Here is a 26,936-nt window from a genome sequence, read left to right as displayed (position 1 = left end):
TCTATTCTGTCCCACCACTAAGCCAAAGGCTACGCCCGCCCTAGCATGGTATAGGGACTCAGGCAACCACTGTTCCTGTTCACTACAGCTTTCTGGTGCTTTCAGAGGAAAGAACTTCCACTGTAAGACTCACAACATAGAATTAGTTGCGGCAAGTGTTTCCAGTCAAACTTTTGCATGTTCCCCACTGAGGGGTGTGAGTGGCGGTTACAGACCGAATCACAGAATGGTTAGGGTTGGAACGGACCTCAAAGATCATCTAGTTCCAACCCCCCTGCCATGGCCAGGGACACTCTCCACTACACCAGGTTGCTCAAAGCCTCATCCAACCTGGCCTTGAACACTTCCAAGGATGGGGCAGCCACAACTTCTCTGGGCAACCTGTTCCAGTGCCTCACTACTCTCAACGTGAAAAATTTCTCCCTTATATCTAATAGAAATCTCTCCTCTTTCAGTTTAAAGCCATTGCCCCTTGTCCTATCACGATATACCCTTGTAAAAAGTCCCTCTCCAATGAAGAAACATTTTCAGGTTCAAAAACTGAAGTCGAAGACTCAGTTTAAACTTTGCTATGATCACTTCTTCAGATCACGTAGATGGCAGAGAAACAGGTCTTTGGGCAAACAACTGCCAGGGTACGCCACTGAACAACTGGCAGCTATGGCAGACAGCGTGTGCCACAGCACACCACAGTGCTTTTGCAATGGGCCTGGCACACAGCACACTCTGCAAGACCCAGCCTTCTGCACTGGCTCCAGCAGAAGAAAGCCCCAGTGGTGGAGTGGTGGTCAAGGACAGGCTTTGCTAACTTGGGCTCTAATTTTTCAAAGATGCTCTTGCAGACCTCGGCATAAGGACATGTCCAGAGCCAAGCTGCAGTACGCTATATTCCACTGCTACCACGGAGAAAGCCAGATGACTTACCTAAGTTACACCAAGGATGCACTTGCCTCGTGGAATCACGGAGAATCAGGAGAGCACAGAGGTAGCTCAAATCCATGACACCTGCTCAGCTCTGACTTTGTGCCTATTATCACCGTCCTAAAAAGATTATAGGCTAAATTTAGATGTGATATGATAAACTCAAATAGCAGACACTCCACTCAAGCAACAACATGGCAGAGAACAAAAACTGTAAGCAAATCTATCAAAGCATGAGCTCTAAGAACAGTGGCTCTACAGGCATCAACTCACTTGTGATCAGCATGGAGTGACACATGAGGCATTCAGATTTAAGTTTTAGCTGTATCTTAAAAGGCAATAAACCGTTGTTTACTCTCACCTTTATTTACGATTTAAATAAAATTCTACAGAAATACTGGCATTCTTGAAGTGTCCATTGCTATGTGCTGATACTGTGCCTTTATTTAAAAGGAGAGGAAAAAAGCCCATTAAAATTCTTTTAAGTAACTTGCTGTCATTTGCTTCAAAAAATGAATAATCAAAACACAAAGAGTAAAAGGGGTTTTTGTCTCCAAAGCAGGAAGGAAAGTATTTTTCAAACCCAAGAATGCACAACAGAGCCTGGCCACGAGCCTATTGGCATCTGTGTCTTGATCCAAATGAACTTTAAGATCTCTGTTCTCCCAGAGGACTTGTACTGTTTAAAAAAAAAAAATCCATGACTGCTTTTAATCTACCTGAAATATGGGATACAGACACAGCATACTTTGTACTTGTTTTATACTATTCATGTTCCTTTTAGCCTGCTGCAGCACTATTAGGATATTTCTGTTCCTGTATCACAGTATATAACTAACATTTCCCAGAGAACCCACCCAGGGCCATATAAAGCCATTTGCTTTTAAGTTAGCAATGAATTCTTCTTACAGATATAGAGTACAGAACAGTTCATGCTGTCACTTCAACAAATCATGCTGCTGTTTATTTAAGTAATACAGGAATTTGTTCCAAACCATTGATTTTTTTTTCCAGCATTTGTTCTCCACATGTGGTTTGCTTCATCAAGTGTTGATTTTTCATAGTTAAGAGACTTTTTCCTGCCTTTTATCCACCAGGCTAATTGCATTCTTATTCTTTTCTGTTTAACGAGAGCTGACATCCAGCTCGGTGCTCTGTAAAACAGGAAGCGATGTATTTCCTGTTCCAAGGAGGCAACAGTTTAAACTGACCTCAGGAATTGGACCTGTGGGAGATGGACAAATCCAGCCTTGCGATTATTTGAAACTTTTTCTATTCTGAGAGGGAAGACATACTCAAGTCCCTTTGTCTCATCCTCCGTCATCCTGAAATGATCTATCACCCCAAAGAACAGCTCCTTAACCCAGCTGCCACAAACCATGCTCAGCTGTTCACAACCTCCTCACTTGAGCAAGCTAATCTCTCTGCTGCTTACCAACAGGATCCCAGATTACTTCGTACAAGGACTTCCTTTACACAAGTAAAGCCACAATGAGCCACCTGCCAGATTCTCCAGTCCCAACACTTGCAGTTATGAACACCTGTACTAGGCACTGTGTCACATCCCCCCCTGAAGTTATTCAAGAGGCAAGGTCAGCACCATATAACGACATACAGCTTCCCCCTACACTGCCTCATCTCTCCATGGATATACCCTTGTTCATCCACAGAGAGCTCTCTTGCAAATATCACAAATTCAGAATTTGGTTAACAAATTCCTATTTGTTATCCTGATCAACATAGGAACTGAGATTTCTTGAAGGAGCACATTTTCTTAAGGAAAGGAGCCATGTTCTGACCCTTTAGCTTTTCTTCTGTTGACTCAGATTAAGAAAAGCAGCAATCACTTTTGAAAACATGTACGGTATAAAGTGTGTAAGTATAATACACTGCATTGTACCTATTTCTGACTAGGCAAAGGAGCAGGACTGAAATACAAAACTTGAGTAAGAACTTAAAAATAAAACCTCCACTCCAAAACCAAAGCATTTGCTCAAATTCCTGCAAGCCAGATATGCTGAGTCGGGCATCACTCCGCTCACTGGCTCCAACTCTGACAAATCTATTTGCTTCGCTTATAGCAATGAAACACGTTTTGCTTTTTCTTTATTATGAAAATTCGTATCTGAAAGAATTACATGAATTTTACAAAAGAAAGTAAAGATATACCTGCCAACCTTACAGCATCTCTGGCTGTCAAATAATTAACACATTTATCACAGCTAGTAAAAAAAAATATCCCAATAGCTGCAAAAGGCATTCACAAGAGTTCATGAAGGAGGAACAAGCCTCCCAAGCATTTTAATGTCTAAAGCTGAAATGTGAACTGGGAGTGTGAGAACACTAAAACCTCTGCCTAGAGGATTATGATTGTTCCGTTTTTTTTTTCCTTTACATAAGGCCTTTGAAACCAAAGACAAACTTTGCTATGTTCAGTGACTGGCCACCTCTTGTTATCTCAGCTACCTTTCTAATTCTGCCCTCGAGGAATCAAGTTAACATAACAGAATTGCAGTAACACATAAGCTCTGTAAGAAAGACAGATCTAAAGTTACAGAGGATTTTAGCTGGAGAAGAGGTGCTTAATGCTGCTTAGTCAAGAGAGCATTATGCAGTGAGAAAGAAAAATTTCATAGAGAGATTTCTAAAAACGCACAAACTTAGGTAATACTTTGATTATGTAAAAAACGAGTAAGAGAACTTAATGTCAAAACCTGACCACAGAGCTTTGCCTACTTCCTCATCATGATGAACAGGGCAAATTATTTCTGTCTGCTGTGGCATTTATTTATGCAAAGTTATCAGATTCTAAGACTGCAGAATGTAAATGGAGGATCTGTGATTTTTAGAAAATACTCCACACACATCTCACTCTCAGAAAAAGGAAAATTAGAAAAAGTATTATACCATATTTAAAAAACACTGAGCAAGTTATGACACAAAGAAGGTGCTGAAAGTGAAGAATTAACACAAGACAGATGTCTAAAATAAGACAGTAACTGGTAGATGGGGTAAATATAAGACTTTATCTTTTACTCCATCTTCTTAAATACTGCAGGAGAAATACAATATTTACTAGTTCTCTTACTTCCTAGGAGAGAAAGCAGGCTGTGCTAACGTGTGCATTACTCCCTCTAGCTACAAGCAGCAAGAGAACTAAACATCTACATTTCATCTGGGATTTCTCTGTTATAATGACATTATATCTGCAAGTGGCCAAACCTGAAAAGTCCTAGGCCTGTACAAACCTAGATTTCTCGGAAGACTTGGATATTTTCTTGTGACAGTGAACAAACTCCAAAGTTATTTTCTTACACTGTTTGTTTTTTAATATGTGTGCACCTTTTTTCCCTGCCTAAAATATAATCTCAATCTGCAGGTGAACACATCTTAAACTTTTATTGCTATGGACTACTATGATCTACGTTAGCTTGTTTACACTTCAAAACTCATTTGGTTCTTTAATTAAACAGTGGCCAAAAATATGCTGTGTCTATGGCTCAAAATTCTTGGAAAAGGCATGTTCTTAGCTTGGATAAGAAACATCTACTCAAAGCTCTTCTCGTAGTATCAGTGACTCAAAAGGAGGACAAAGCTTGCTAATAAAAGGGTGTATATGCAACTCTGTGCAGAGGAACAAACAGTAACTCTGTTTTCAGTACAGAATTACTGCTGCAATCCTGTAATTCCTCTTAATTTTAACCCACAAGCCAAATGGCAAGAATTTAGAAAAAAGCAGTGGATGCATTAGCAGATGTTATTTCAAACAGGTCTAACACTGCTTTCATCTGAGAGACATGACTCCTACCTGCTACAGTCCTTTAGGTAAGTCAATAAACAAGTACACAAGAGGAAACTGGATTCATAAGACCAGATTGTATTTTAAGTTTACAGGTGAATAAGGCCATATCTGTCCTATTTAGCACCAAACTAATGCCTTGGGAAAGAAGATTAACAGTGGGGTGATAAAAGTTGATCATACAGATATTAAAGACCAGGACTGAGTACAAGAGCTGCAGGCAGGTCTGAACACTGAGTGCCTGGGCAGCAAAACACAGTTGAAATTCAGTATAAATAAAAGTGATGCATATGGAACAATAATTTTAAAAACTGTTTTCAGCTTCACAGTGCAGAAATAAGCACCGAGTTAATATGAAAGAAATGAGCCTCCAGGTTTAAGAGATCTAAGAAAACATCAATAGTGGTCAGAAAAGCAATTGGGCAAATAAAAATAAAAGCAGAAAATGTTCTTGTATCTTGAAAGCTTTTTAACAGGACAATTGGAATGCAGCATACAGGAAGGATGACCAAAAGATAACAAGAGTCTCTCCATGTGACACAATCAAATAGAACGTCCTCTTCCTTAAGCTGCAAAGCCTGAAGGTGATAGGGCAAGACTATAGACAGCACTTTGAAGCTGTTTGCTGTTTCTTCCAGTTAAAAAAACACAAACAAACAAAACAAAAAAAAAAACCACAACTAAGAAGTATAAAATAAAACTGCAATGTATAAAACAAAAAGGAATAAACTTAATTCCACGACATGTAGGTAAGCTACAGAAATTCTTGACCCATGCTAAAAAAAGCTGTCAAGAATTCAAAAGAGGATTGAACAAACTCATGAAAAACTATCCACCCAGAACTTTAGATACAAACGTACCACTTCCGGCTCAAATTTGTGAGCTGGAAAAAAAAAAAAAAAAAAACACACACTGGCAGCTAAGAAAGTATTCTGGGTAAAAAGATGTTTGGGCCATCTTAATATTCCTTCCAAGGTGTCAACCATCAGAAAGTACAGTCGGCCAGATCAAGTTTCAGTCTGCTTCAGTACAGCCATTCTTACTGCTCAGCAACCTGTTAACCATTCACACCACATAAGCAGAATGACTGGCTCGAATTAGCTAATTTTTATTATGATTTTAGTTAAACCAGAGAAGTGAAAGTTTATGCATAAGTTCCTCAGTCATAGCCCGCACGTGAGGTGCATATACTGGACTAAGATGCCGTTTATGGAGTATCTACTGGCAATGCCTGAGGAGGAAAAAAATGCCCTCCTAACAACCTGCATAAAATAGTCAATTCAGTGCATTAACATGAAATCCATGTTAACAAATCTGAGGAAGAGACACACAGAAGAACAGGAAAAGTATATTTAATTTGCTATTAACTTCCAACCAGAATACATTTTCCCAAAACAGAAGTTAAACCTTTTACATTACCAGTAAGAATTTCATACCGATCAACACAAGATTTTCTCAGGAGAAACAGGCAAAATGTTGGTTATACTCCCTTCTCTGCTCTCCTAGAGAACATAATCTTTTTTCAAGGTGAAGTATTATCAAATCCTGTGAATCTCAAAGCAACGTTCTAGTTCCTACTTACTTCTGCATATTTAAATTCCAAAGTAGCAATAAGAAAGCTATCTTATAGCAAATTCCTAAAGCCTATTCTAAAAAAACGTTGTTAGAGATCCCCTTTATAAGACCATTTTGATTTAAGCAGCAGCAAATTTGTTAGAATGGAAGTCTGAAAGCATTTGTATGACTTGATATTACAGCTTTTAAAAAAATGCAACTAAGTGATATGTCAAACTATTTATAACCTTCCTTACTCTTCCCAACTAACCTGAACAACAGTAAGCCACCTCATTCAACTCCATTTTATAAAATTTTTCATATTGAAACAAAAATTGTCACTAATACCCACCCATGTAAGAGTTAGTGCCTCAAGCTTAGCCTAAAAATCTTTGCCACAGAGAAACTGATGGAATTTATTAAGAGAATTAAGGTCTCTAACCACAGAATTTAAGTAAGAGAGGTCCAATCAAACCCAGCCTGTCCCATATTATTGATAAGGTCTAGTTTCATTCTTTTGTCAGGAATATTAGGTACTGACTGTTTACTCTAATGAGTTCAAAGTTTAGCTTTGCCTGGCTGAAGTTGTAGATTCTGAAGTTTCATCGCCATGCCCATGTTCCCAGAGATCTTCAATTTGCCTTGAAAGAATGCCTAAAAAGAAAGAAAGATTGTATGAAATGCAATACAACATACTACCCCAAATGCACCACTCTCCAGTTATGTATGAGCAGGTCCTGGCCTGCAGTTTTATGATTCCAACAGTTCTAGCAGACTCCTCACATTCATCAACGGATGTATTTTCTGACACTAGAAGGTGGAATAGTAAACTGAGGACGTTGTAAGCTTATTATGTTTGTGATACCTAAACTGAACAAACTTGGTATTGCTTGTTTCTTGGATAATTGTAACGAAGGATCTGCACACAAAGCAGGGCAGAATACCCAATGTTTTGGTGATGGCTCGTAAAAGTTCACTATTTCAACTGAAGACAAGAAAGCAATAGTGTACAGTAGATGCCACAACTGCTTTCTTGCTCAAATCTCCCCCAGCCATTACTGGTTTTGTTACTGATGAATTCAATTTTACAATCTAGTTTGTGAAGCAGAAATGCTAAAGATTTGAGGTTTTTCCTCTAGACCTTGTAAAAAGATGAACTGCATGCACTAAAATCTCCAAATTGTAAATGCAAAATTGCATTGCTTCTGAGTTTCCTACATGTACATTACATTTCTAGAATGTGTTTTACATTCAAACTTTTCCTAGACATGCTTTAGTTTGAAAATTCTTATTTACCTTGTGATTACCGGACCAAAGACTTGAAAGAACGTTACCCAGAGCATTTCAAATTTAGAAGTATGGAACAGCAACTTAAAATTAACTTAAACATTCAGCTTACTTGTACACTATGGCTGCTTTGACACACTGAGGAACAAAAAAGCCAAACAATCATAGGCATTCAGTGGATGCTCACCTCAATTTCTATTTTTTAGCATCAAGATTACTCCTTACAGCAATGTCAGCTATGAGCGTAAAGCCCTCTGAAGAGAGGGCCAACATTCTTCCTTTCTGAAGTCACACTGAAAACACTAGTGTCCCCCTCTGCAAACCACACACTATTATATCCCCTTCTGGATTACTTACAGGATGCCTGAGATGTACCTATTCAGCAGGGTAGATACTGTCTTGATTAATCTTACTTTGGCCAATTTGTTCAGACAAAGTCAAGAGCTGTCATTTTTCAGATCAGTCATGGCAGTTTGGAGGAGTGGATTTATTTAAATGATTTCAACGTAAACATACCCAAAACAAACAAGTCAGTCCTTTTATTACCTCATCTTCACTGTACTTACTGTCTGAGGATTCATTTTGCCAGTCATGAGAGCCAACAGATCAGTGTCAGCCATTGTAATTGTACAATCCACCTTCTTATCTGTAAGACAGAGTTGAATATGAAGATTCAAACTGAGAGGTGAAACAGCAACAGAAGCTGCAACACCACAAAGAATCTGTTCATATTACAGGTTGGCAATATGGTACCTGAAGCACAAACAAATAAGGGCCATTGTACAAATACCAGCAAGAGATCACTCAATAGCCAACAGGCTTTTGTGCCACCTTGTAGGCCAGACCATGTCAACACTGAAGAAAGATGGACCTTTCTGAAAGGTGCTAAACAAATTCATTCCTTGAAAATAAATAATAATCTACTTGTAATCAGACAGAATGTTAATTGCAAGCATTAACAACTGTCTTGAGTTTTATCAAGCCTAAATTTACCAGTTTTATTCTGAAGATCAACTCAGAATAAACGTGTTTTCCCCTGTGACACTCTTTGAAGATATTCATCACTGACATTTCAGGCATTTCCTGCCCTCTCCTTCAATGGGAACAACGCATGCATTCTAAAAGCACTCGTTTGAATTAATTCAAATCCAGAAGTTTTGAGGATCTTCTTACCAGAAAAAAGCTGAAAAATGATTTTAACAAGCTCTGACAGAAATATTAATGTATATACCAAAGGGCTAAAAACTGCACACGTCGTCTTCTCCTACACTCGTCTTATTATTAAACTTAACTCTTTGATAAAATGTTGCCCATACAACAGAAAAAAGTGCTTTTCTTTTTGTAGTAACTTGGATCAATGAATTCCAAATTAAATCCTCTGTCACGTTTTTAATGAAAAGCTTGATGTTGCAGGTTCAGGGATATATGAGTTTCTGAGGACAGACTGCTGTCTTTGGCTTTTTATTTACTAGGATGCATGAGTTTAGATATGAGACAAGATGTTTTCATGGAAAGGGTACAAATCCCTTGTTTCCAATATTTTTGTGGGGTTCTCCACCGCTACCCAGTCTGTGTCTTATGTCCGCCGTTTTTAAAATGGAAAGCAGGTTATGTCAGCTGGTATAGTATTGAAATCAGACAAGTTTTATCACTTAAACAGCTGCAGAGAAGTAGTTTGACGAGATAGACCAGCTTTCCGCCTACCAGTCTCTCCAACAAAGCTAATGGAGAAACAGCTATGAATTACATTTCTGGGCCAAAGTTTAAGAGATGAGAAGAACAAAACCCCTGAGGTTTGTATTTTAGCTTTTTTTTTTAAAATTCTGATCCCCATAAAAGTCGCATGACAGATCTGTCTGGAGCCTCTAGACAGACTTCAGAGTAGAGCACAACTAATTCATGGACTGAAATATTATGGATTAAAAGCATCAGTAATAAGAAACTTTTAAAATTAAGGTAGCTCCACACCACTTTTGCTCAAGGTCACTATAGCTTAAACAGGATATTAATTTATATTCTTTTCATTAGTTTTATATATTTTCTGCAATGACATCATAAAATAGCACTGACCTGAATTAACTGCCACAGACCCTTTACCATTTTTCACATCTACTACCCAAGTTGCTTCTTTACCATCAGGACCGTCTTTTATTTTGAAGGCAAAGACTCCACCAATTTTCTTGACAAATTGCTCTCCGTCCTGTAATAACCATGTAATATGCAAATTATTAATTTACTTCAAAATATTTTTAAAATAGTTTGAATTAAACAGAAAGTAATTTAAAAACCTTTATCCTTTCTACTAACATAAAATATGTTTTTCTCTACTAAGCTTCATTTAAACAATCTTAAAAAAAACCCACAAAACAGCAACTATGACTATCTATATTAAAATCTATCAACTAAGAAAAACAACCACTGTCCTAACAGTCTTGTCTTGATTTAAGTCTGACAAAATGTGACTGCTTCTTCTAATCACACTTACAAAGCAAGCGACAAACACCAAAGACAAATTTAAAAGCTACTTGTGTTAGTTAGCAAGCTCCTCACATACAATCTAAATTTGCCTTCACTGAAATACCCTCATGCAGGTAGGAACTGTCAGAAAAAAATAATTTAAAATCATGGCACAGTGTAGAAAGATTTCTGACCCAGTGAAATTCAAAGCTGTAACATTTGTTTCGATGAGCAGTACTCAGGAAGTGATTGATGCTACAACGTTCCCACCAGGTTTCACACATGTTCTATCAAATTAAAATCCTGTTGTAGGTAAAAGAAGTAGTCATACCTCTTGGAGCTTCTTTTCAATCTCTTTGAAGACCAAATGTGACTTAAATCCATCAACAGCTGCGCTTAGAGGCACGGACGTAATACGGTTGGTCCTGAAATGAAAACCCCATTCATTTACACACCTTTAACCACGTTTTCAGCATCTTCAAATTACCATGAATAGGCCTAACACCATGGAGAACAGCCACGCTGAAACACTTCAGCAGTACAGAGCAACTATATGATATCAAAGTGAAGCTTACTCTCTGATGGGCTTTACAGCTTGAATTACCACCTAATGGTAATTCAAGTAGCTAGATGGTTTTTGCACGTATGGCCAGGACACTAATTTTATCATGCAAGTAAACCATTAATCTTCTTAAGATAAATTAGCAAACACTATTGCCGTATCTTGTGCGAAGAGAGAGTGGCACATGCAGCATCTCAGAGAAACAGCCTCTCTTTTTCCTCTCTGCAAAACAAATCCCCTTTTCCCTCCCATTTCACATGGGTCTCTTAACTGTCACAAGAGGTACTAAGCATCATTCGTGATGCTCTAGAGCGGTTGCCCTGCCTGGCCCGATAGCAGTACGAAGCCTAATTCTTCATTTCTGCAGAGGCACCCAGAGCTGAAGTAAGCACAGAGATGTCCAAAGAAACAGCAATTCAAGCAGCAGGGAAAACAAGCTCACAATTATTACTATCTCTTGGCAGCAGAGTTCAAACCTGTGGTCAGGTCTGATACTGTTGAAGTGACAGAATTGCTTAAGAAACGTTGCTAGAACTTATTTATGTGGTACTAACACTACCCTATAGAAGTTTGCTACAGTAGCAATAGTATGGACTGTCTAATCTGAAAAAGATACATCAATTTTGCTAATAAACCAAGACTGTACTAACAAGATGTAAAATTGTAAGGTGTGAAAAAAAAAAAAGAAAAAGCAGAACTGTTTCAAAGACTAATCCAAGATGGATCAAGCCCTACTGTCATTTACCTTGATGTACATTCTTGGCAGCCATTACTAAAGGCACTAATTACAGGCTGGACATGAAGCCAATGATTAAGTCTAGGTGCCCTGCTCTAGAAAAAACGGTATGAAGTATCTTCACAAACGTGAGATGCCAGCACCTTTCCCTTAATTACACAACACGTATTATTCAATTACATAAGATGAGCCGCACTGTTTCATTCCAAAGTCTGATATACATTGGTGCAACTCCTTGGGTCAAGTATCTCCCATACAAAGCCTCTGGAAGAACTAAGCGTTTTCAAGCTTCTCTAATGTAAGATGAAACTAGTATTGCTAAGATTTCTCTGTTTCGAGTTGTACCCAAAAGAATTTTTAAAATTCTCAATACCAACGAAGGTGAAAGTAAGCTGTAGTAAATTAGACTTAATTTCTTCAGAAGAAATATTATCAATACATGCAGAGTCTTTACTGAGAGGAAGGCACTACCTCTAGTACCTCAAGACTAATGGTATACAAACAGCAACAGATTCCCTGTACCATAAAACTTCAATATTTGTAAAGACAAAACTCAAAACAATGGAAAAGAGCACGTACTCTATAACAATCTTTTCCCCTCTGACGTAAAACTGTGTACTAACAGTGCCAAGTTTTGTGAGCATGTTTGAAGAGAATCCATGAGAAGACATGATTTTTCCTGTATCATGCCTATTTTCTCATACTGTCTAACCTCTTACAGGTTACAGAAGTGGTAGGATTATCACTTCTGACTGCACCACAAAAAGTTCCTGCTGCAGCCCTTAGAAGTTCAATTGCTTCTCTCATTACCTCTTCCACAGACTATACTGTCATCTCCCAGGATTTGTACAGGTCTAGCTAAAACAGACATACATTAGAAATAGGAGTTGAGAGGGGAAATATTTCTTTCTGGAAGTCCCGTATATGATAAATTTTACTGCTCACCAGTTTTTAGAGACAATATAAAGTACTGGCATCGAGCTTTAAAAATCAAAACCGTAACACTGACAAAGAGTAGCTCAATCTTTCTAAGCAAAGTTGAAAAGGAAAACATAAAGGGAACTGTGTATTCTAAAAGTCTCTCCTGAAATTCTGCTATACTTACAAATTTTAAGTATTTTCTCTCAATTTCTATCCACCCTAGCATAGAACTATAGCAGACTGCGAGACAACTTCATAGCTGTCTTCTCCTCTCTCTCTGAAAGATGCTACAATTGTGAGTGCACATTCTTTAGCCAGGACCAGATGAGTAACATGCCTGAATTCTAACAAGTACTTAGAACGCCATGTGTAGCAGATACAGCTGAAAGCAACTCTCCATGAAACCACACTAGTAACCATTTTAGCAGTGAACACAATGGGTATCGCTATTCCCATGGAAGTCTTGCTTTTTTTTTTTGGCAAGCCTCCAGTTCCAATTAATTCATTTTAATGTGGCCTGTTTTGTTCTTGGAAAGTCTTTTTTTTCCCCCATTTTGTTGCCTTCCCACCCCCCCTTAGAAAATTAGACTTTTCCTTACAGGACACCAGGCGAGCCGTTTCTACTGGCCAGTCTGCTCTGCTCATTAACTTACACCTCACAGTGCGTATCATTTATCAGGAACGAGACATTGTGTAAGTTATAACCGCTGTATATACCTGCACTGTTGACGGGACACGACAGTTCCAAATCACAGAATCATGGAATGGTTAGGGTTGGAAGGGACCTCAAAGATCATCCAGTTCCAACCCCCCTGCCATGGGCAGGGAAACCCTCCACTACACCAGGTTGCCCAAAGCCTCATCCAACCTGGCCTTGAACACTTCCAGGGATGGGGCATCCACAACTTCTCCGGGCAACCTGTTCCACTGCCTCACCGCCCTCTGAGGGAAGAATTTCTGAGCAAGTTTTGGTTTACAGCGCCATTTCTTCCCTGCACAGAGGCAAACAATAATTCTAAAATAAATAAATACATAAATATTTTTTTAAAGACGAAGCGCCGGGAGCATCATGCGGCGGAACGGCCCCTCGCGGCCCGCGCTCACCTGCCGGCCCCCGGGAAGCCCATGGCGTACAGGGTCACCACCGCCGCGCCGCCCAGGCCCAGGTTGTGCTGCAGCGCGACCTTCGCCCCCGGGACCTGCCTCCTGCCCGCCAGGCCGCGCAGCTGCCAGCAGAGCTCGGCGCACTGACCCAGACCTGAGGAATCGAGCGCAGAGCGAAGTGAGGCGCGCGCGCTGCCGGTCCGCTCGGTAAACCTCCTTCCCCGGGAAGATACTGACGGAACACACGCCGTAGGATTTAAGAAAGCTGATTCCGACAGCTCGGATACCTACGAATACATTTTCTCGAGAGGCCCAAGATGAAGGTGAATCCCTTTCCCTTAAAGCCCCGATTTTCAGACCACATTTACTCTCCATCTCCCCTACCGTTCCACCAGCTATTTCTGTACTTACAACCCAGTCCCACCACACACACATTTCTTCTCCCCTCCATCACCCACAGACCTCCGTCCCTTCCTCTCCCTTCCCCTGCATAACTCTGTAGGCCTTTGGGCAAGACAGAGGGGCAATCTGCGTCTTACGCACAGAATTTAATGTGTTGCCAGCTGAAACATTGCAAAGAGGATAAGTGAGAAGTTTTATAATCCCACTCAGAGACGAGAATTAACAGGTTTCATTTACATTCTCTCAGCCTCAAGGAGAGGATGTGTGCTGTGGTACAGCCTTCCCTGAAATGGTTTGGAAATTTAAGAGGACTTATATGACCTCTGATTAGCATATAGCGAGCTAATAGCGAGCCTCGAGATAGTTTTATAGTGAAATTAAGCTCACAGTCTGCAGACACGTCATTTTCTGCACTTTAACGACTCTTCCCCCTATCCCATGGCAATAGAGAGAGACCAAATTTAACACAAACCTAGCAATGTAATACTCTCATCCTGTCACAGATACCCATAGTCTCATCTACCTGGAATGTTTTTCTTCCAGAGTTTCCCAATATCCCCCCTCCCTACACTAACTGCGGATTATCTAGCTGTTACAGCTGTTCAGATTAAGTTTTGTTGTTTCGCAAGGTTTCCTCTTCTCCATTTTTCTGAGAACTTCTCATTTCCAAACAAGGAAGGTGAATTATCTTCAGAATCCACATTTTATTTAAGAGCTATCTCATTCGGAAGCAAGTGTAGCAGATTAAAGAAAACAAAACAAAAAAACACAAAAAAAAAGGAAAAACCTGGGTTGCTGGGAAACAGTGACTAACTGAGCTTCTGTTGTAAACATCAGATAAATATTTTGACATCCAAGGCTTAACAGAAACAGCTTCTATTACAGCTAACAAGGGTACAGGCTATTCAGATGCAGTAAAAATCTCCAAAATCTACATTTTAAAAGGATGACAACATATGAAAACAGTTATTCAAACTACATTCAACACAAACTGTACTATTGGGCAATTATTTAGAAAGCTGTTTCGCAAGTTGCTTTAGTAACAACAGAAGAAGCAGCACCATAAAATTAAGTAAGTGCTAATGATCAAATTCACACTCCAACTCTTTCAGTTTGAGCAATCCTGCATGGTCAACCTGCCCTAATGCTTGCATTAGCTGAAAATGAGAATCAACTCCAAAGCTTCCTTCTAGGCTTAGGAAGCCCTCATGCTTCATTCAAATACAAGTGGGAAGCATCTGCCTGCTCAAGAGCTCTATCTTGTATCTAACCGGAATGACTGAAATGGTTTTTTGCATACCTGTAGCACCAATTGGGTGTCCCTTTGAAATCAAGCCACCACTAGGATTAATAACCCATTTTCCTCCGTAAGTATTGTCTCCTCTGTCAATCAGGTCACATGCTTTTCCTAAAAAACAGTATTTATAAAAGAAAAATGCTCCTTTTATTTTTTAGTGATTTTTCAGTTCTACTGTTACCCACCAAAGATGCTGCATGTCAGTTGAAACCTAGGAAATACTACACTACAAAGAGCAGACTGAAATTGGCCAAACTGCATTTATGAGACTTGCTTATACTGCTTGAGAAAGCGTAACATGGAAAAGTAGTAATAGCACTAGTGTTTGATACAAAAGCTTCTTAAAGTTTGCTTTTGAACTGTGTTGTTGATAAACAACGTTATGTTATAAGCAATACAACGAAGCTGTTCATTATTTTATTAATGAAACTGCAGTAATGACTACGTTTTTTTATAAAAGAGGGTCACATAATTTGTGACCCCCAGGACACGGAGGTCCTGGTGAACACCAAGCTGAACATGAGCCCTTGCCACAAAGGCGGCTAACGGTACCCTCAGCTGCATTGAGACATCAAGACAGTAATTAAAACCACTCATAAGACTGATGCTTGTAACTGCTTAGCTTTCCAGAGTGTTAGTTCCCATCCCTTCAGCAGACAGTTCTACCCTTTATTCTTGCACCAGCTTCTTCAGCCTCCATTATTAATGTTGAAGTCTAAAAAAAGATCTGCCACATTTCCCGTGTTTCTAACTTACTTCTGCCATTAAATGAAAACACCAGGTTAGCCTTGGACATCTAAACCCACCACATGGTTTACGCCATTGTGACATCGCTACGTCTAATGAGCCTACCGTTCCAAGGCAAGTTCACATACCATTAAGGTCAGACTGACTGAAAGATGGTGAGTATTGCACTACTACGTTACCATACACGGGATTTATTGATCAAACAGACAAGTACCATAAGGATTCTTCTGTATCTTCAATTAAAGGAATAAAGCTAAAAAACTTAATGTACCTATTTAAATAATGTCAAACATTTACCATTTTTACTGCATATACCACAAAAACACAGCGAAGAAGGCAGTAAAAAGTAAGTATTCAAAGTCAAATATTAGAAGACCTATAAACACACAAAAAGTCTTCCTGAAGATCTATGAATTTGTTTCAGTGAGAATGCTGACTTAATACAATACACCATCTAGTGACAGAAGTGTGATATTTTCTCAAAATTACTTGAGAAAAAATTAAAGATTACATCAGACTAATATTTATGCAAAGCAAGAATACATTTAGAGTTTGAATATATTAAATCTTGAAGTAGCAGTTCAATGCATTATTTATTTGAAATCAAACAAAAGCCTCAAGCAGAAAGTTTTAATGGTTTGACTTCTACAGAACTAAACTCCACTGCTGTAAACTGGTAAATCCACTCACTTCAATGAAATTACACTAATTTGATCTGATCATGCATTGATATACAGACTTTAGGGACACGTACACAACTTGCAAATTACTGTATTTTCAAAGACAAAGATGTTTCAAGGTATAAAAAAAAGTTGTATCAAAGATAACTTCGTAAGGCCCTCTATAGGTAATTCTGGTCTGATTTTTATCTTCTTAAGAGGTAGTACAAGCATGGATGGAAATCTTGGGGTAGGTTAAAGTATATACCCGTGAAAGAGAGGCATAATACTCAAAAGATCAGAGTCCTTAATTTCCTTCTCTGCTTGCTTAGAAGACTCACACCTACACAAGCTAACCATATGATTTCGTATAGTTGTCCGACACTTCAATTTGCCTTGTATACCTCTGCAGAAATCATAGCAGCACACTCACTTGTTAAACTAATTCTAGAATTCGCAAGTCTTCTTAGTGTTACCACAGTGGCAGCTTGCTTTTTCCTCTTATAAGGTTAGCTAGTTAGATTTTCACATGCAGAACATCTGTCCAGTACACAACGCAAGGTTCTAATTACATGAACAGATAAAAAGGTATTTTAATTGCTTTCTATTTTAATAAAACAATCATCTGCATTGATGGTATTACCTTCTGGGCAGAGTCCCAGAGCTTCGTAGGTAATTAACTCATTAGGTGAGAAACAGTCATGCAGTTCAATCACATCAACATCTGTAGGTTTCAGGCCTGCTTTTTCAAAACATTTTTCTGCAGCTTTTTTAGTCATATCATAGCCAACCTGCAACAAGAAGAAACTGCACGTTAAAATATCATTAAAGAAACATAGCTAGCATTTTCATTTCTACACTTAAATTTTAAATGTGCTTCTATGTATCCATAAGTGACATTGCTTTCAGTTTCATTACTCTATTTATAATCAGAGAAATTAAAGAAATGGGTTCACGTGAGACAGACTACATTTCTTCCAGTTCAAATTGTTAAATGTCTACAGTATCATCAGGACGTGCAGGTATTAAAAGCCACAGACAAACCCTGGGGAGTATCTGGGAATACAGAACTGTATACTTACCAACTTTATACAACTGTTCTCTTCAAAAGTGCTTGGATAATCAGTAGTCATCACCTGGGCTAGAATTTCCACAGCTTTTGGCTCCAACTTATGCTTTTTCACAAACTCCTCACTCGCCAAAATTACAGCTGCAGCACCATTTGATGTTGGACTGATTGAAAGAAAAAGAACGTCATCATTCTAAGTTATTAATGTCAGTCTCCTACAGAACTACCTTTTAAACTAAACAAAAACCAAAACATCACTTTCTTTGGCTGATGCCACTGAAACTATTCCATCAGTGCTTGCTGGACACTTCCAGTTTTAATGCTGTCCATTTCAGTAATATTTATAGCAGGCATTTGAACAGCATGACATCAAAATAGGAAGGTATGATTAAGGTTTTTCAATGTAGAAAAATCAAAACTTTTCCTTGGCTATAAACATTGTTAACAAGCAGCCTTTTAGTGTACAGGAAAGGCTGAAGAGAAGAGTTAACACTTAGCGGCAACAGATGAGAATTGGTAAAAGATATAGAAAGACGCGAGAGCTCCAAAATACAAAAAGTATTTCAGCTTACTATATTATACTGTTAACAAGCATCTAGACAGTGTTTGGTCAAGACATAAATAAAACAAATGTGGAATATCTAACTTAAAATAATCTGTAACTTCTAATTTACGAGCAAGCAGACTTTTATTTAAATAAATGTCCTACCACAGTTGTCTTAACATCACGATTTATTTCACAATGCTAAATCCTCTTCTTACCAACACTGCAAGACAGTCAAGTAATCAAAGATCTTGCGAGAATGCAGAATTTCATCTAATGTGTACGTCTTCTGGAACTGTGAAAACCTACAAAGAACAGAGATGCCACCTTAGTTTTAGCACGGCCCTTAGCAGTAGACATGCTAATATTGCACTATCAGGCAGCTATATAGTTGTTTTTACTAAGAACAAGGCTCTGGATACAGAATTTATGCTGGGTATAATTCTAAAAACAAGTCAGATTTTCATGAATTTTGTAACGGCAATATATGTTCAATATGGAGGTCAAGTACATTACTCACGGGTTGTTAGCTGAATGGTTATGATTCTTCCATGCAATTTTTGCAAAGTATTCTGGATTTGTCCCTGGAAGGAGACGGAAAGCTGTGTTGAAATACTAGGTTTACCTAAACAGTGCTAACATAACATTTTAAACATTGTGTCATGAGAATTTGACTTTTTACAAGAGACTCCTTGTTATCCAAACTTTCTTTAGAGCTCAACTTACATCTAAAAATTACATAAAGATTACTAAAACTGGTTTAGTTTTTGCTAACAGAACATTCTATTTGCACATTTAACACTAAAATAGAAATAAAGCAAATAAGTGCATTTTATTTGAGGTATTACCATATTGCTGAAACTTGAACACTCATTTTCCTATCAGTACAAAGCAGCTACCATGAAATATTGGAGTCTAAAATTTTTCCATATGCTAGTCTAAAACTAAGTGCAAATAAAAGATGCTCAACAGGTCAGCATGCTATCTTGGAGGCAATTCCCTTGACTGGTGAGGGGATAAGGAGCAGCAGTGGCAGCAGCCTAGTACAATGTATCGAATCAAATACCCAGAAGCTTTTGTCAAATAATTCAATCCCAAGCCTATCTATCCATCCTAAAACACAAGGGAAAAATGCAGGAAGTTACTCAACCTTCGCCCAGATCTTACAGAAACACAAACTACACCATTAGCATAACTACCAGACACTCTGTATCATAGCCTTAATTTTGTGTCCTGATGGTTTTGTTTGCATACACATCCCCAACTTTTCTGTAGAAAACTCTTATTTCCAAACGCATTCCCATATGTTACCTGTAGATGATGCAGTTGTAGTACTTGGGTAAAAGAAAGGACACTGAATGCTATATTTTTTTTTTTTTAATGGTGGTTTTTAAAACCACTTCATTAAACGAGGACAATGAAAAGATGTATTTTAACATACCATATTTCTCCATATATTCTCTGCCAGCATATGCAAACATCTGAGGTGCTAGTGGAACATTTGCTAAGCCGTATTTATCTATAATAACATCCACATGTTTGTCAAGTGGATTAGTTCTGTCTGAAAACTAAAAAGAAGAGAAATAGTTATAAAGCAAATCATAATTTTCTTTTGTTTACAACAACGCCACAAAAGTGCCATGGAATTCAAGCAAAATAGAGGTTTTTCTGACATTTTAACAATTCCACGGGACACTATGTTGCACTTCAATGACATGTTTTGGGAGCGTTCATCATTTCCCCAACTGTAAGAGTAAATAATCAGAAAACGCTCAACATTATAATCACTGCACCGATTCATGGCAAGGACCACTCCTATGTGACTTCTGTCACAGTCATTATTTTCAGCAGAGGATTTCAGGTATTTTTCACCTAAGCTTAAAATCTTATAGTTAATATAGTTTGAAGTTATAAAATTAATACTATATTCGTATTTTCAACGAAGCGTAGATTAAATATCGTAAAGCATGCGAAAGGTAACTCTTACTCATTTCAATCAGTTGTTAAATTTAACATTTCTCACCCAAATCTCTGCATAGATTATCAAATTTGGCAGTTCTGCAGTTAAACAACATATGAGCTTTAATATTGCTTATCACGAGGTAAAATACAAACAAAAACCTCCACGCACCTCCAGTAAAAACAAAGAAGAGACAAGAAAGAAAGGTTTACAGAAGCCCTGAGTTTTTGGGAAAGCGTGTTAACTGGTCAACTGAGTAAGCATCAAGCCAAAAGCCAGAAGACTCAGATTCTTTCTTTGATTTGCTGTGTCATTTTGAGAAAGACACTTCCATTGCTCCATGTTCCAGCATTCTATCTGGTATTCTCATTATTCCCTATTAATTCTGCCTTTAACATATTCTTAGCAAAACACTAAAAGCATGACATACTACATAAAATCAATTCTAACACATTCCATGCAAGATTTGTGCATCGTAGCTGCAATCAGAATCATAAAACTCACTAAAAGTTTTCATGGATCAAAATAATGGTTTATTTTGTAATCACCTACAGTAACATCTTAAAGTAACTGGTATTGATGAGACTATGGCTCAGAGAACGAGGGGGTGTATTTCATCTGCAAACACAGTGAAACGTATAAAGCGTTTCAGACACTTACACCTGAAGTAAGGGATCCTTTCGCCATCTTCTCAAAGCCAAGTGCCAGAACACAATTTGCCAAACCTTAAAATAAAATTTGTAGCTATTTAAAACAGTGTAATTATAAATGACATTATATGTATTTCTTGTAATCAAATACTTTTTAATACATAAAGACCTACCAGCTGCTCTTTCTCCTTTCTTCATTTAAAGAGAGTCATACTGGGGTGGGAATGGTATTGATACAAACATATTGATACTGAAGAATGAAAGATCACTACAGGGCTTGGGTTTATTTTTAAACTGTTTGACAGCACTTGTCTTAGACGACCAAATACTTAAGTCTCTGCTACAATGTCATGGTTTGATGTGGAGGGGGGGGTGGTTCTGGTGGCAGGAGAGGGATTTTGCTCCCTGCGACCTCCCCAGTTTTGGATCCGGGTTAGGCTTAGTTCTGGCCACCGGATCAGACTGCCATCCCCCTCGGGGTTGAGCCAATAGGGCGCCTCTGCGAATTGCCCTATTTAAGTCAGGACAAGGGAACCGGAAAAGGTGCTTCGCCCAGGATCGACCAGAGAAGGGAGGAGGGCACTGCCCCCGCTCCCTGGCTGCCGGCCGGGCGGCTGCCTGCGTCGGGCCGGCGCCGCCCACGGAGAATGGCAGCGGCGGAGCCAGCTGGGGAACTCGGGGGCACCCCACTCCCAGGGTGCCCACTGGGCTGAGTTCACCTGGAGAGGACTGAGATCTGAGAGAAACAGCTGCATCGACAGCAGGTCAGTGAGGATGGAGCGGGAGGAGGTGCCGGAGCCGAGTTTCCCCTGCGGCTGATGGTGAGATAGCAGGCTGCCCCCCTGCAACCAGGACGGCCTCGGTGGAGCAGCGACCCACTCGCAGCCCGTGGGGAGAAGATGCCTGAGCCCGAGGATGGTCGTGTTGGGGGCACGGCAAGGCAGAAAGGCATCTGGAGTCTTCGTGACGACCCACGCCGGAGCGAGTGGCTACAGCTCCCTAAGTACCCGAGACTGTGGTATAGCCCACACCGGAGCAATCTGTGGGGAAGGATTGTTTCCAGTGGGCTGGACTCACGTTGGAGAAATTTGTGGATTTTTTTTCCTCGTGGGTAGGGGATCCATTGGAGCAGGGGAAAAGGGTGTAAGGACTCCTTCTCCTTTAAGAAAGAAGCAGCAGTAACAGCACGGAATGAACTGACCTGCACTCCCCCAGTCCCTGCCCCCTGTGCTGCTGGGGGGAGGAGGTAGAGCCGGGAGGAAAAGGAAGGTGGGGGGGGGAAGGTGTCGGTTTTAAGATCTGGTTTTGTTTCTTTCTGTCCTCTCAAGTAATCAGTTTTTATTTCCCTTTGTCCTTCTGAGTAATCATTAATAAACTGTTTTGCTTTGAGAAAAGCGCTGCCTGTTTTGCCCAGGACCATGGTTGGTGGGTGCTCCCTCTGTTCTTGCCTCAACCCTCAGTCCTTTTGTTTTTTTTTTTTCTCTCCTCTCTACTTTATTGGAGAAGGAGAGACTGTGTGAGTTTTAGTTGCTGGATCAGCCTAAAACCACGACATACAAGTACTAGAAAAATCATACAAAACGTTACTATAGTTTTCATTACAGAAACACCAGCATTTAAGTGCAAAACAATGTCAAAGCCCACAAAGGGTCTGCAGAAACAGAAGGAAACACTCATCTGTCAGTTCAAAGCATAGTCTATCACAAGGTGTTGCTCTCTTCCCCTCCCTTCCAAAAACACATTAGTCAAACACTTGTGTTAACTTCAAGTTGGGGAAAAAAAAAAAAAAGAAAAAAATAAAGCTAAGCTTTTTAGCAGATCCTTCTCTTTTCAATCCTGCAGAGTTTAGCATCTTGCAGTACTGTAACACAACTTGCTCTGCACTACTCCAAACAACTCCCTCAGAAAAAAACTGAACTGGCCTACTACTTACTAAGGTCATACAGATGATGACACAGGAAAGGACGTTCAGATATCCATAAACACCACCTTACTGCATCACAGACAGTCTCTTACGTGCACACTTAATGCTCTAGTCCATAGTGGTAGTCTGACTCTTTTAAGTGCTTGGTGTTATATTTGTATATACAATTGACCAACCTTTTCAGCTAAGTGAGGCAGAAAACAGAATTTTGCCTATGAGGATAGGACATTTACAACTCAGAGTACTCACACATTCACTAGTTCCATTCTTCATACACATTACATTTCAAGAAATAGAGACTATGTATTACTCAGACCCAGAGCAAAACAACTCACCTCCTTCTACTAGTTGCCTGGCCATGAACAAAGCAGTTGATCCAGTAGCACAGTTGTTGTTAACATTAATGATAGGAATGCCAGTTAAACCCAAACCGTGATAGATAGCTCGTTGTCCACAGGCCGAGTCACCTTTACACAGAGACACAACATCAAAATAAGGGACATACTCAAACTTCACCAGCAAAAAGAAATCCCACCATGTACGTGCAATGCTACCACTTAAACTTTTGCACTGTCACCCTGAGTATGCCTCTCAATGCCTCTCAAGTATCCAGTCCAAGAACCTTAGAAACAAGACGAAAATAATCAAATTTTAAATCCAGAAGTTTGTCCTGCTTCTGTGATAACAGGTTGTGAATCAACAGAAGGTAACAGGGCTGGAGATAAATGTCTCAGAGGTGTGGCTTGGAAGCTGCTACAGGTGTCACAGTCGACTGACCTACTTCAGCTGCCATAATGCAGTTATTAATAGAAAAGCAGGAAGAAAGTAAGTGGAAAACTCTCTTTGGAATGGAAACAGATTTCCCCATAAGAGAAATCTGATTTTGACCACTTTGAGAAATACATCAGGCATCTGTGAACTGGAGTGACAGGAAAAGGTTCAAGCCAGTCATTTAACACCATTTCCTCGCACTACAGTAAGCTGCGACAGCAAGTTAAAAGCTTCTGCTGAAGGTATCTACTAGAAATCTGTTTCAGGGTTGTGCTGGTTTTGGCTGGGATAGGGTCAATTTTCTTCACAGCAGCTAGGAGGGGGCTATGTTTTGGATTTGTGTGGTAATGTAGGGATGTTTTCGTTATCACTGAGCAGTGCTTACACAGAGCCAAGGCCTTTTCTGCTTCTCACCCCACCCGCGAGCAGGCTGGGGGTGCACAAGAAGTTGAGAGGGGGCACAGCTGGGACAGCTGACCCCAACTGACCAAAGGGATATTCCGTACCATATGGCATCATGCTCAGCATATAAAGCAGGAGGAAAGAGGAAGGGGGGACATTTGGAGCAATAGCGTTTGTCTTCCCAAGTCACAATTACACATGATGGAGCCACGAATAAACAGACATAGATCTGCGATCATTGAAAACTAATTTTAAAAAAAGTTTGACACAGTTCTACAAACTGACACATGACTAAATATTACACCCTGAAAGTGATGGGATCCTCCATATTTCATCCACACAGATGTAGATAAACATTACCCACACAGCTGCCTGCAAATGTCCCAGATGTCCCATCCCAATCCAATGACATTACTTACCAAAAACATAACCCACATATGCCTGCTCCACCGCTGAATAAGGAATCCCAGCATCAGCTAAAGCCGCCTGGCCTAAAAAAAAACGTTTTAAATTTGAAAAAAAAGTTTAAATGATGAAGGGAAGGAAAAAAAAAAAGCAGCTCACAACCATAACAAGTAAACGTAGTTTATTATGTATGATTCGTGCATTCACAAACAAGAAAGAGAGCTGTAAAAATTCCTTATTATATGATGCAAATGGTTAATACAGTCACTCATCTTAATTCTCATAAGGACAATTTTACAGTATTTTGAGCTCTGAACAAGCTCCCTTATCAGAAAGCTTCGTGCAATTAACTCCATGTTCATGCACAAAAGCTGTTTGTCCCAGTGCAAGGATGTTTTAATAATATAGCTAGGTATGAAATCATTTAAGTGTCCAATTCAATTTTAAGCCATCCTTTTGACTTCAGTACTGGAAGGCAGTGAGTTGAACAGGTTAGTTATGGTTTTGTGAAAGTGATCTTTTTTTACCAGTTTCAGATTTGCCTTGTTTTTCATATGTAACTATTTACTGAACAGTAGCTGTTCCTTCATATGTATAATAAAAAGATTAACTGTAAGACTTAAAATAAGTTTCAGCAATCAAATTAAATGCTTGCTTTATTATTAAATTACCTGCCTCCTTAGCCATGTCAGGATAAGCAACGCTCTTCTCATGAGGCTTTGTGAACTAACAAGGAAAAAAAAGAAAAGGGGAAAAAACCCGAGAATAAATCACAGTGAGATTTAATATCTCTTTTGCTCAAATTGGTACATTTAAAAGCTTTGTATTTAATTAAGAAACAGGTTTGTGAACAATCATCTTCAAGTAACGCAAATTTAATTGAATTGATTCAAAAGTGCATGCACAAAGTCTGCACAATTACCAAGTGCTACCGCCAGAACTTGCAATGGCTGAAAACAGAAAACAGTGCAATTTTATGGAAGCTGAGGACCATTTTTACAGTGTTAAAGACGACCTCTGACTTGTATGGAGACGGACAACAACCCTGTCCGGAGCCTGTGAGACAGAGAACAACCTTCATCGATTCATTGTAACACATGACATAATTTTCACTAAGGCTTTGATAAATACTTCCCTTCCACTTTATTTTGCTCTACTCCTATTTGTAACCAGAAAACGCTTGTTCTTTGTACAGAACTTAATTCTACATAAGCCTCCCTTTGCCCAAGCCTTGTTCCACTTTGTTACAAGTCACATCACACCTTACCCCTCACCACTGGAGTAGAGGTGGTATTTCTATTTTCTTTGCAGTATGACTCATTAGAGTCCATCAACAAATACACGTGTTTTGCATTCTTACATCACTAACAAAAAGCGGCACTCCTAAAAAAAAAAAAAATCCTCTAACTACTTAAAGTTCTACAAATTATTTGTTGTTAGCTTTTACGTACTAACAGTGAATTTGCTACCTCCTTACGCTTACCTCCCCAACTCCAGTCTTTTGCAATGTTTGGCTGTACTTTCTGTAGTGTTTCCTTTCTTTAATTTAGACACAGAACCTTCATACTGAAAGTCGTAAGAAAAATCAGCCAGTGAACTGGTCGTTGTAAAAGTCTGTAAGGGCAACTGACGACACCTGGGCTAACAACGAGGGGAAGAGAGTATTGACAATTTCTCCTGTCACACTGAACTGGTAACGGAGGCGATCCACTTCTGAAAATGAAAGGCACGGTCTGCGGAACTGACCGTTACACATATAGGAAATTCCTGTTTTGAGAAGGTATATCAATTTTTACCAGATATCACATCATTAAGATATAAAAAAAAAAATAAAAAAGGAAACAATCCTTAACGGCTTCATAATAAAACGCTTCAGACGCAATACGGTATCTGACAAGTTCTAGTTGTCTCTTCCACACGACTGTTCCTCCCTCGAGCACATCACGAATTACTTTAAGGTGAGTTCCAGTAACTTCCAAAGCTCCATTCCGTGATCCAGCCCAAGAAATGCGATTAAGAGAACGAAGTCTTTTACCTTTTATTTCCTCCCATATCACATCGCATGCTGAAGAAACACCCATGCGGCAACAAAAGTTACCTAAAAAGTGGGGTTTTTCCTCCTGACAACTCTGACAAATATCTAATTTGCCTTAAGTGTCATCCACGGGATAAAAAGCTTTCCTCCGGCTTTTACTCCTCCGCTCCGCAAAGGCGCTCCTCAGCAGCCATGTTCGGGGGCGGGGGGGTCCTTATCCCCTCACACACAACGCCGCCCCGCCCCGCGCCCCCCGCAGCCGCCGGCGGCGCCGACAGGGGTGCCCGAAGGGGAGACGCCTCAGGAGCGCCGCCCAGACAGGACCGACCCCTCACCGACCCCCCCCCCCGCCCCAGGCGCCGAGTGCCGCACGGCCCGAGCGCGCGGGGCGGGCGGCGGCGGGAAGGGCGCGAGCCGGCGGCGGGCTCAGCCCCGTACCTCGGTCATACCGACGCCCACCACGAACACCCGGCGGGGCATGGTGGCGGCGGCGGCGGCGGGCGCCTGCGCACCCCCTCCTCCCGCTTCGCTTCGGCCCAGGCGGCGCCGGGACCCTCCGCTCGAGCGGCGGCGCGCGACAGCGGAGCGGCGGGCGGAGCGCCCAAGAGGTGACGGACCGTCCCCACCCCCCCCCACACCCCACCCCTCCTTCTTAAAGGCGCAGCGCCCCTCTGGGCGGCCCCGGAGGCTTGGCCCCTCACTGCCCGGGCCTGGGGGAGCGCAGCCCGGG

At 40.1% G+C, this 26,936-nt stretch overlaps 1 protein-coding gene across 8 annotated transcripts; it reads right to left on the bottom strand.

Annotated features, from left to right (window-relative positions):
- Nucleotides 1–715: 715 nt before the first annotated feature.
- SCP2 (sterol carrier protein 2) lies at nucleotides 716–26,694 on the bottom strand. Of its 8 annotated transcripts, XR_015222366.1 has the most exons (18): nucleotides 26,645–26,694; nucleotides 24,843–24,897; nucleotides 24,186–24,257; nucleotides 22,929–23,060; nucleotides 20,680–20,744; nucleotides 19,501–19,627; nucleotides 18,580–18,643; nucleotides 18,278–18,364; nucleotides 17,529–17,679; nucleotides 17,090–17,237; nucleotides 15,044–15,151; nucleotides 13,342–13,495; nucleotides 10,350–10,443; nucleotides 9,632–9,761; nucleotides 8,128–8,207; nucleotides 6,816–6,928; nucleotides 1,283–1,361; nucleotides 716–1,041 (listed from the first exon to the last, which is right to left on the bottom strand). XR_015222366.1 is itself a non-coding variant. In XM_086617429.1 (17 exons), exons 1-16 carry the CDS (start codon nucleotides 26,684–26,686, stop codon nucleotides 6,833–6,835), a joined length of 1,605 nt encoding a protein of 534 aa, XP_086473555.1. In that variant the 5' UTR covers nucleotides 26,687–26,694; the 3' UTR covers nucleotides 1,267–1,361; nucleotides 6,816–6,832. The 8 variants fall into 8 exon arrangements, 7 of the variants coding, with proteins under 7 accessions (XP_086473555.1, XP_086473556.1, XP_086473554.1 ...); XM_086617429.1 differs by lacking the exon at nucleotides 716–1,041 and having other exon boundaries at nucleotides 1,267–1,361; XM_086617430.1 differs by lacking the exons at nucleotides 716–1,041; nucleotides 1,283–1,361 and having other exon boundaries at nucleotides 6,057–6,928; nucleotides 10,350–10,452; nucleotides 20,674–20,744.
- Nucleotides 26,695–26,936: the final 242 nt, after the last annotated feature.

The sequence above is a fragment of the Tauraco erythrolophus genome, chromosome 10 (genome assembly GCF_009769465.1).
Source record: "Tauraco erythrolophus isolate bTauEry1 chromosome 10, bTauEry1.pri, whole genome shotgun sequence".
NCBI lineage: Eukaryota > Metazoa > Chordata > Aves > Musophagiformes > Musophagidae > Tauraco > Tauraco erythrolophus.
Note: the sequence above shows the minus strand (reverse complement) of the source record. Positions and strands in the feature narration are given on the sequence as shown.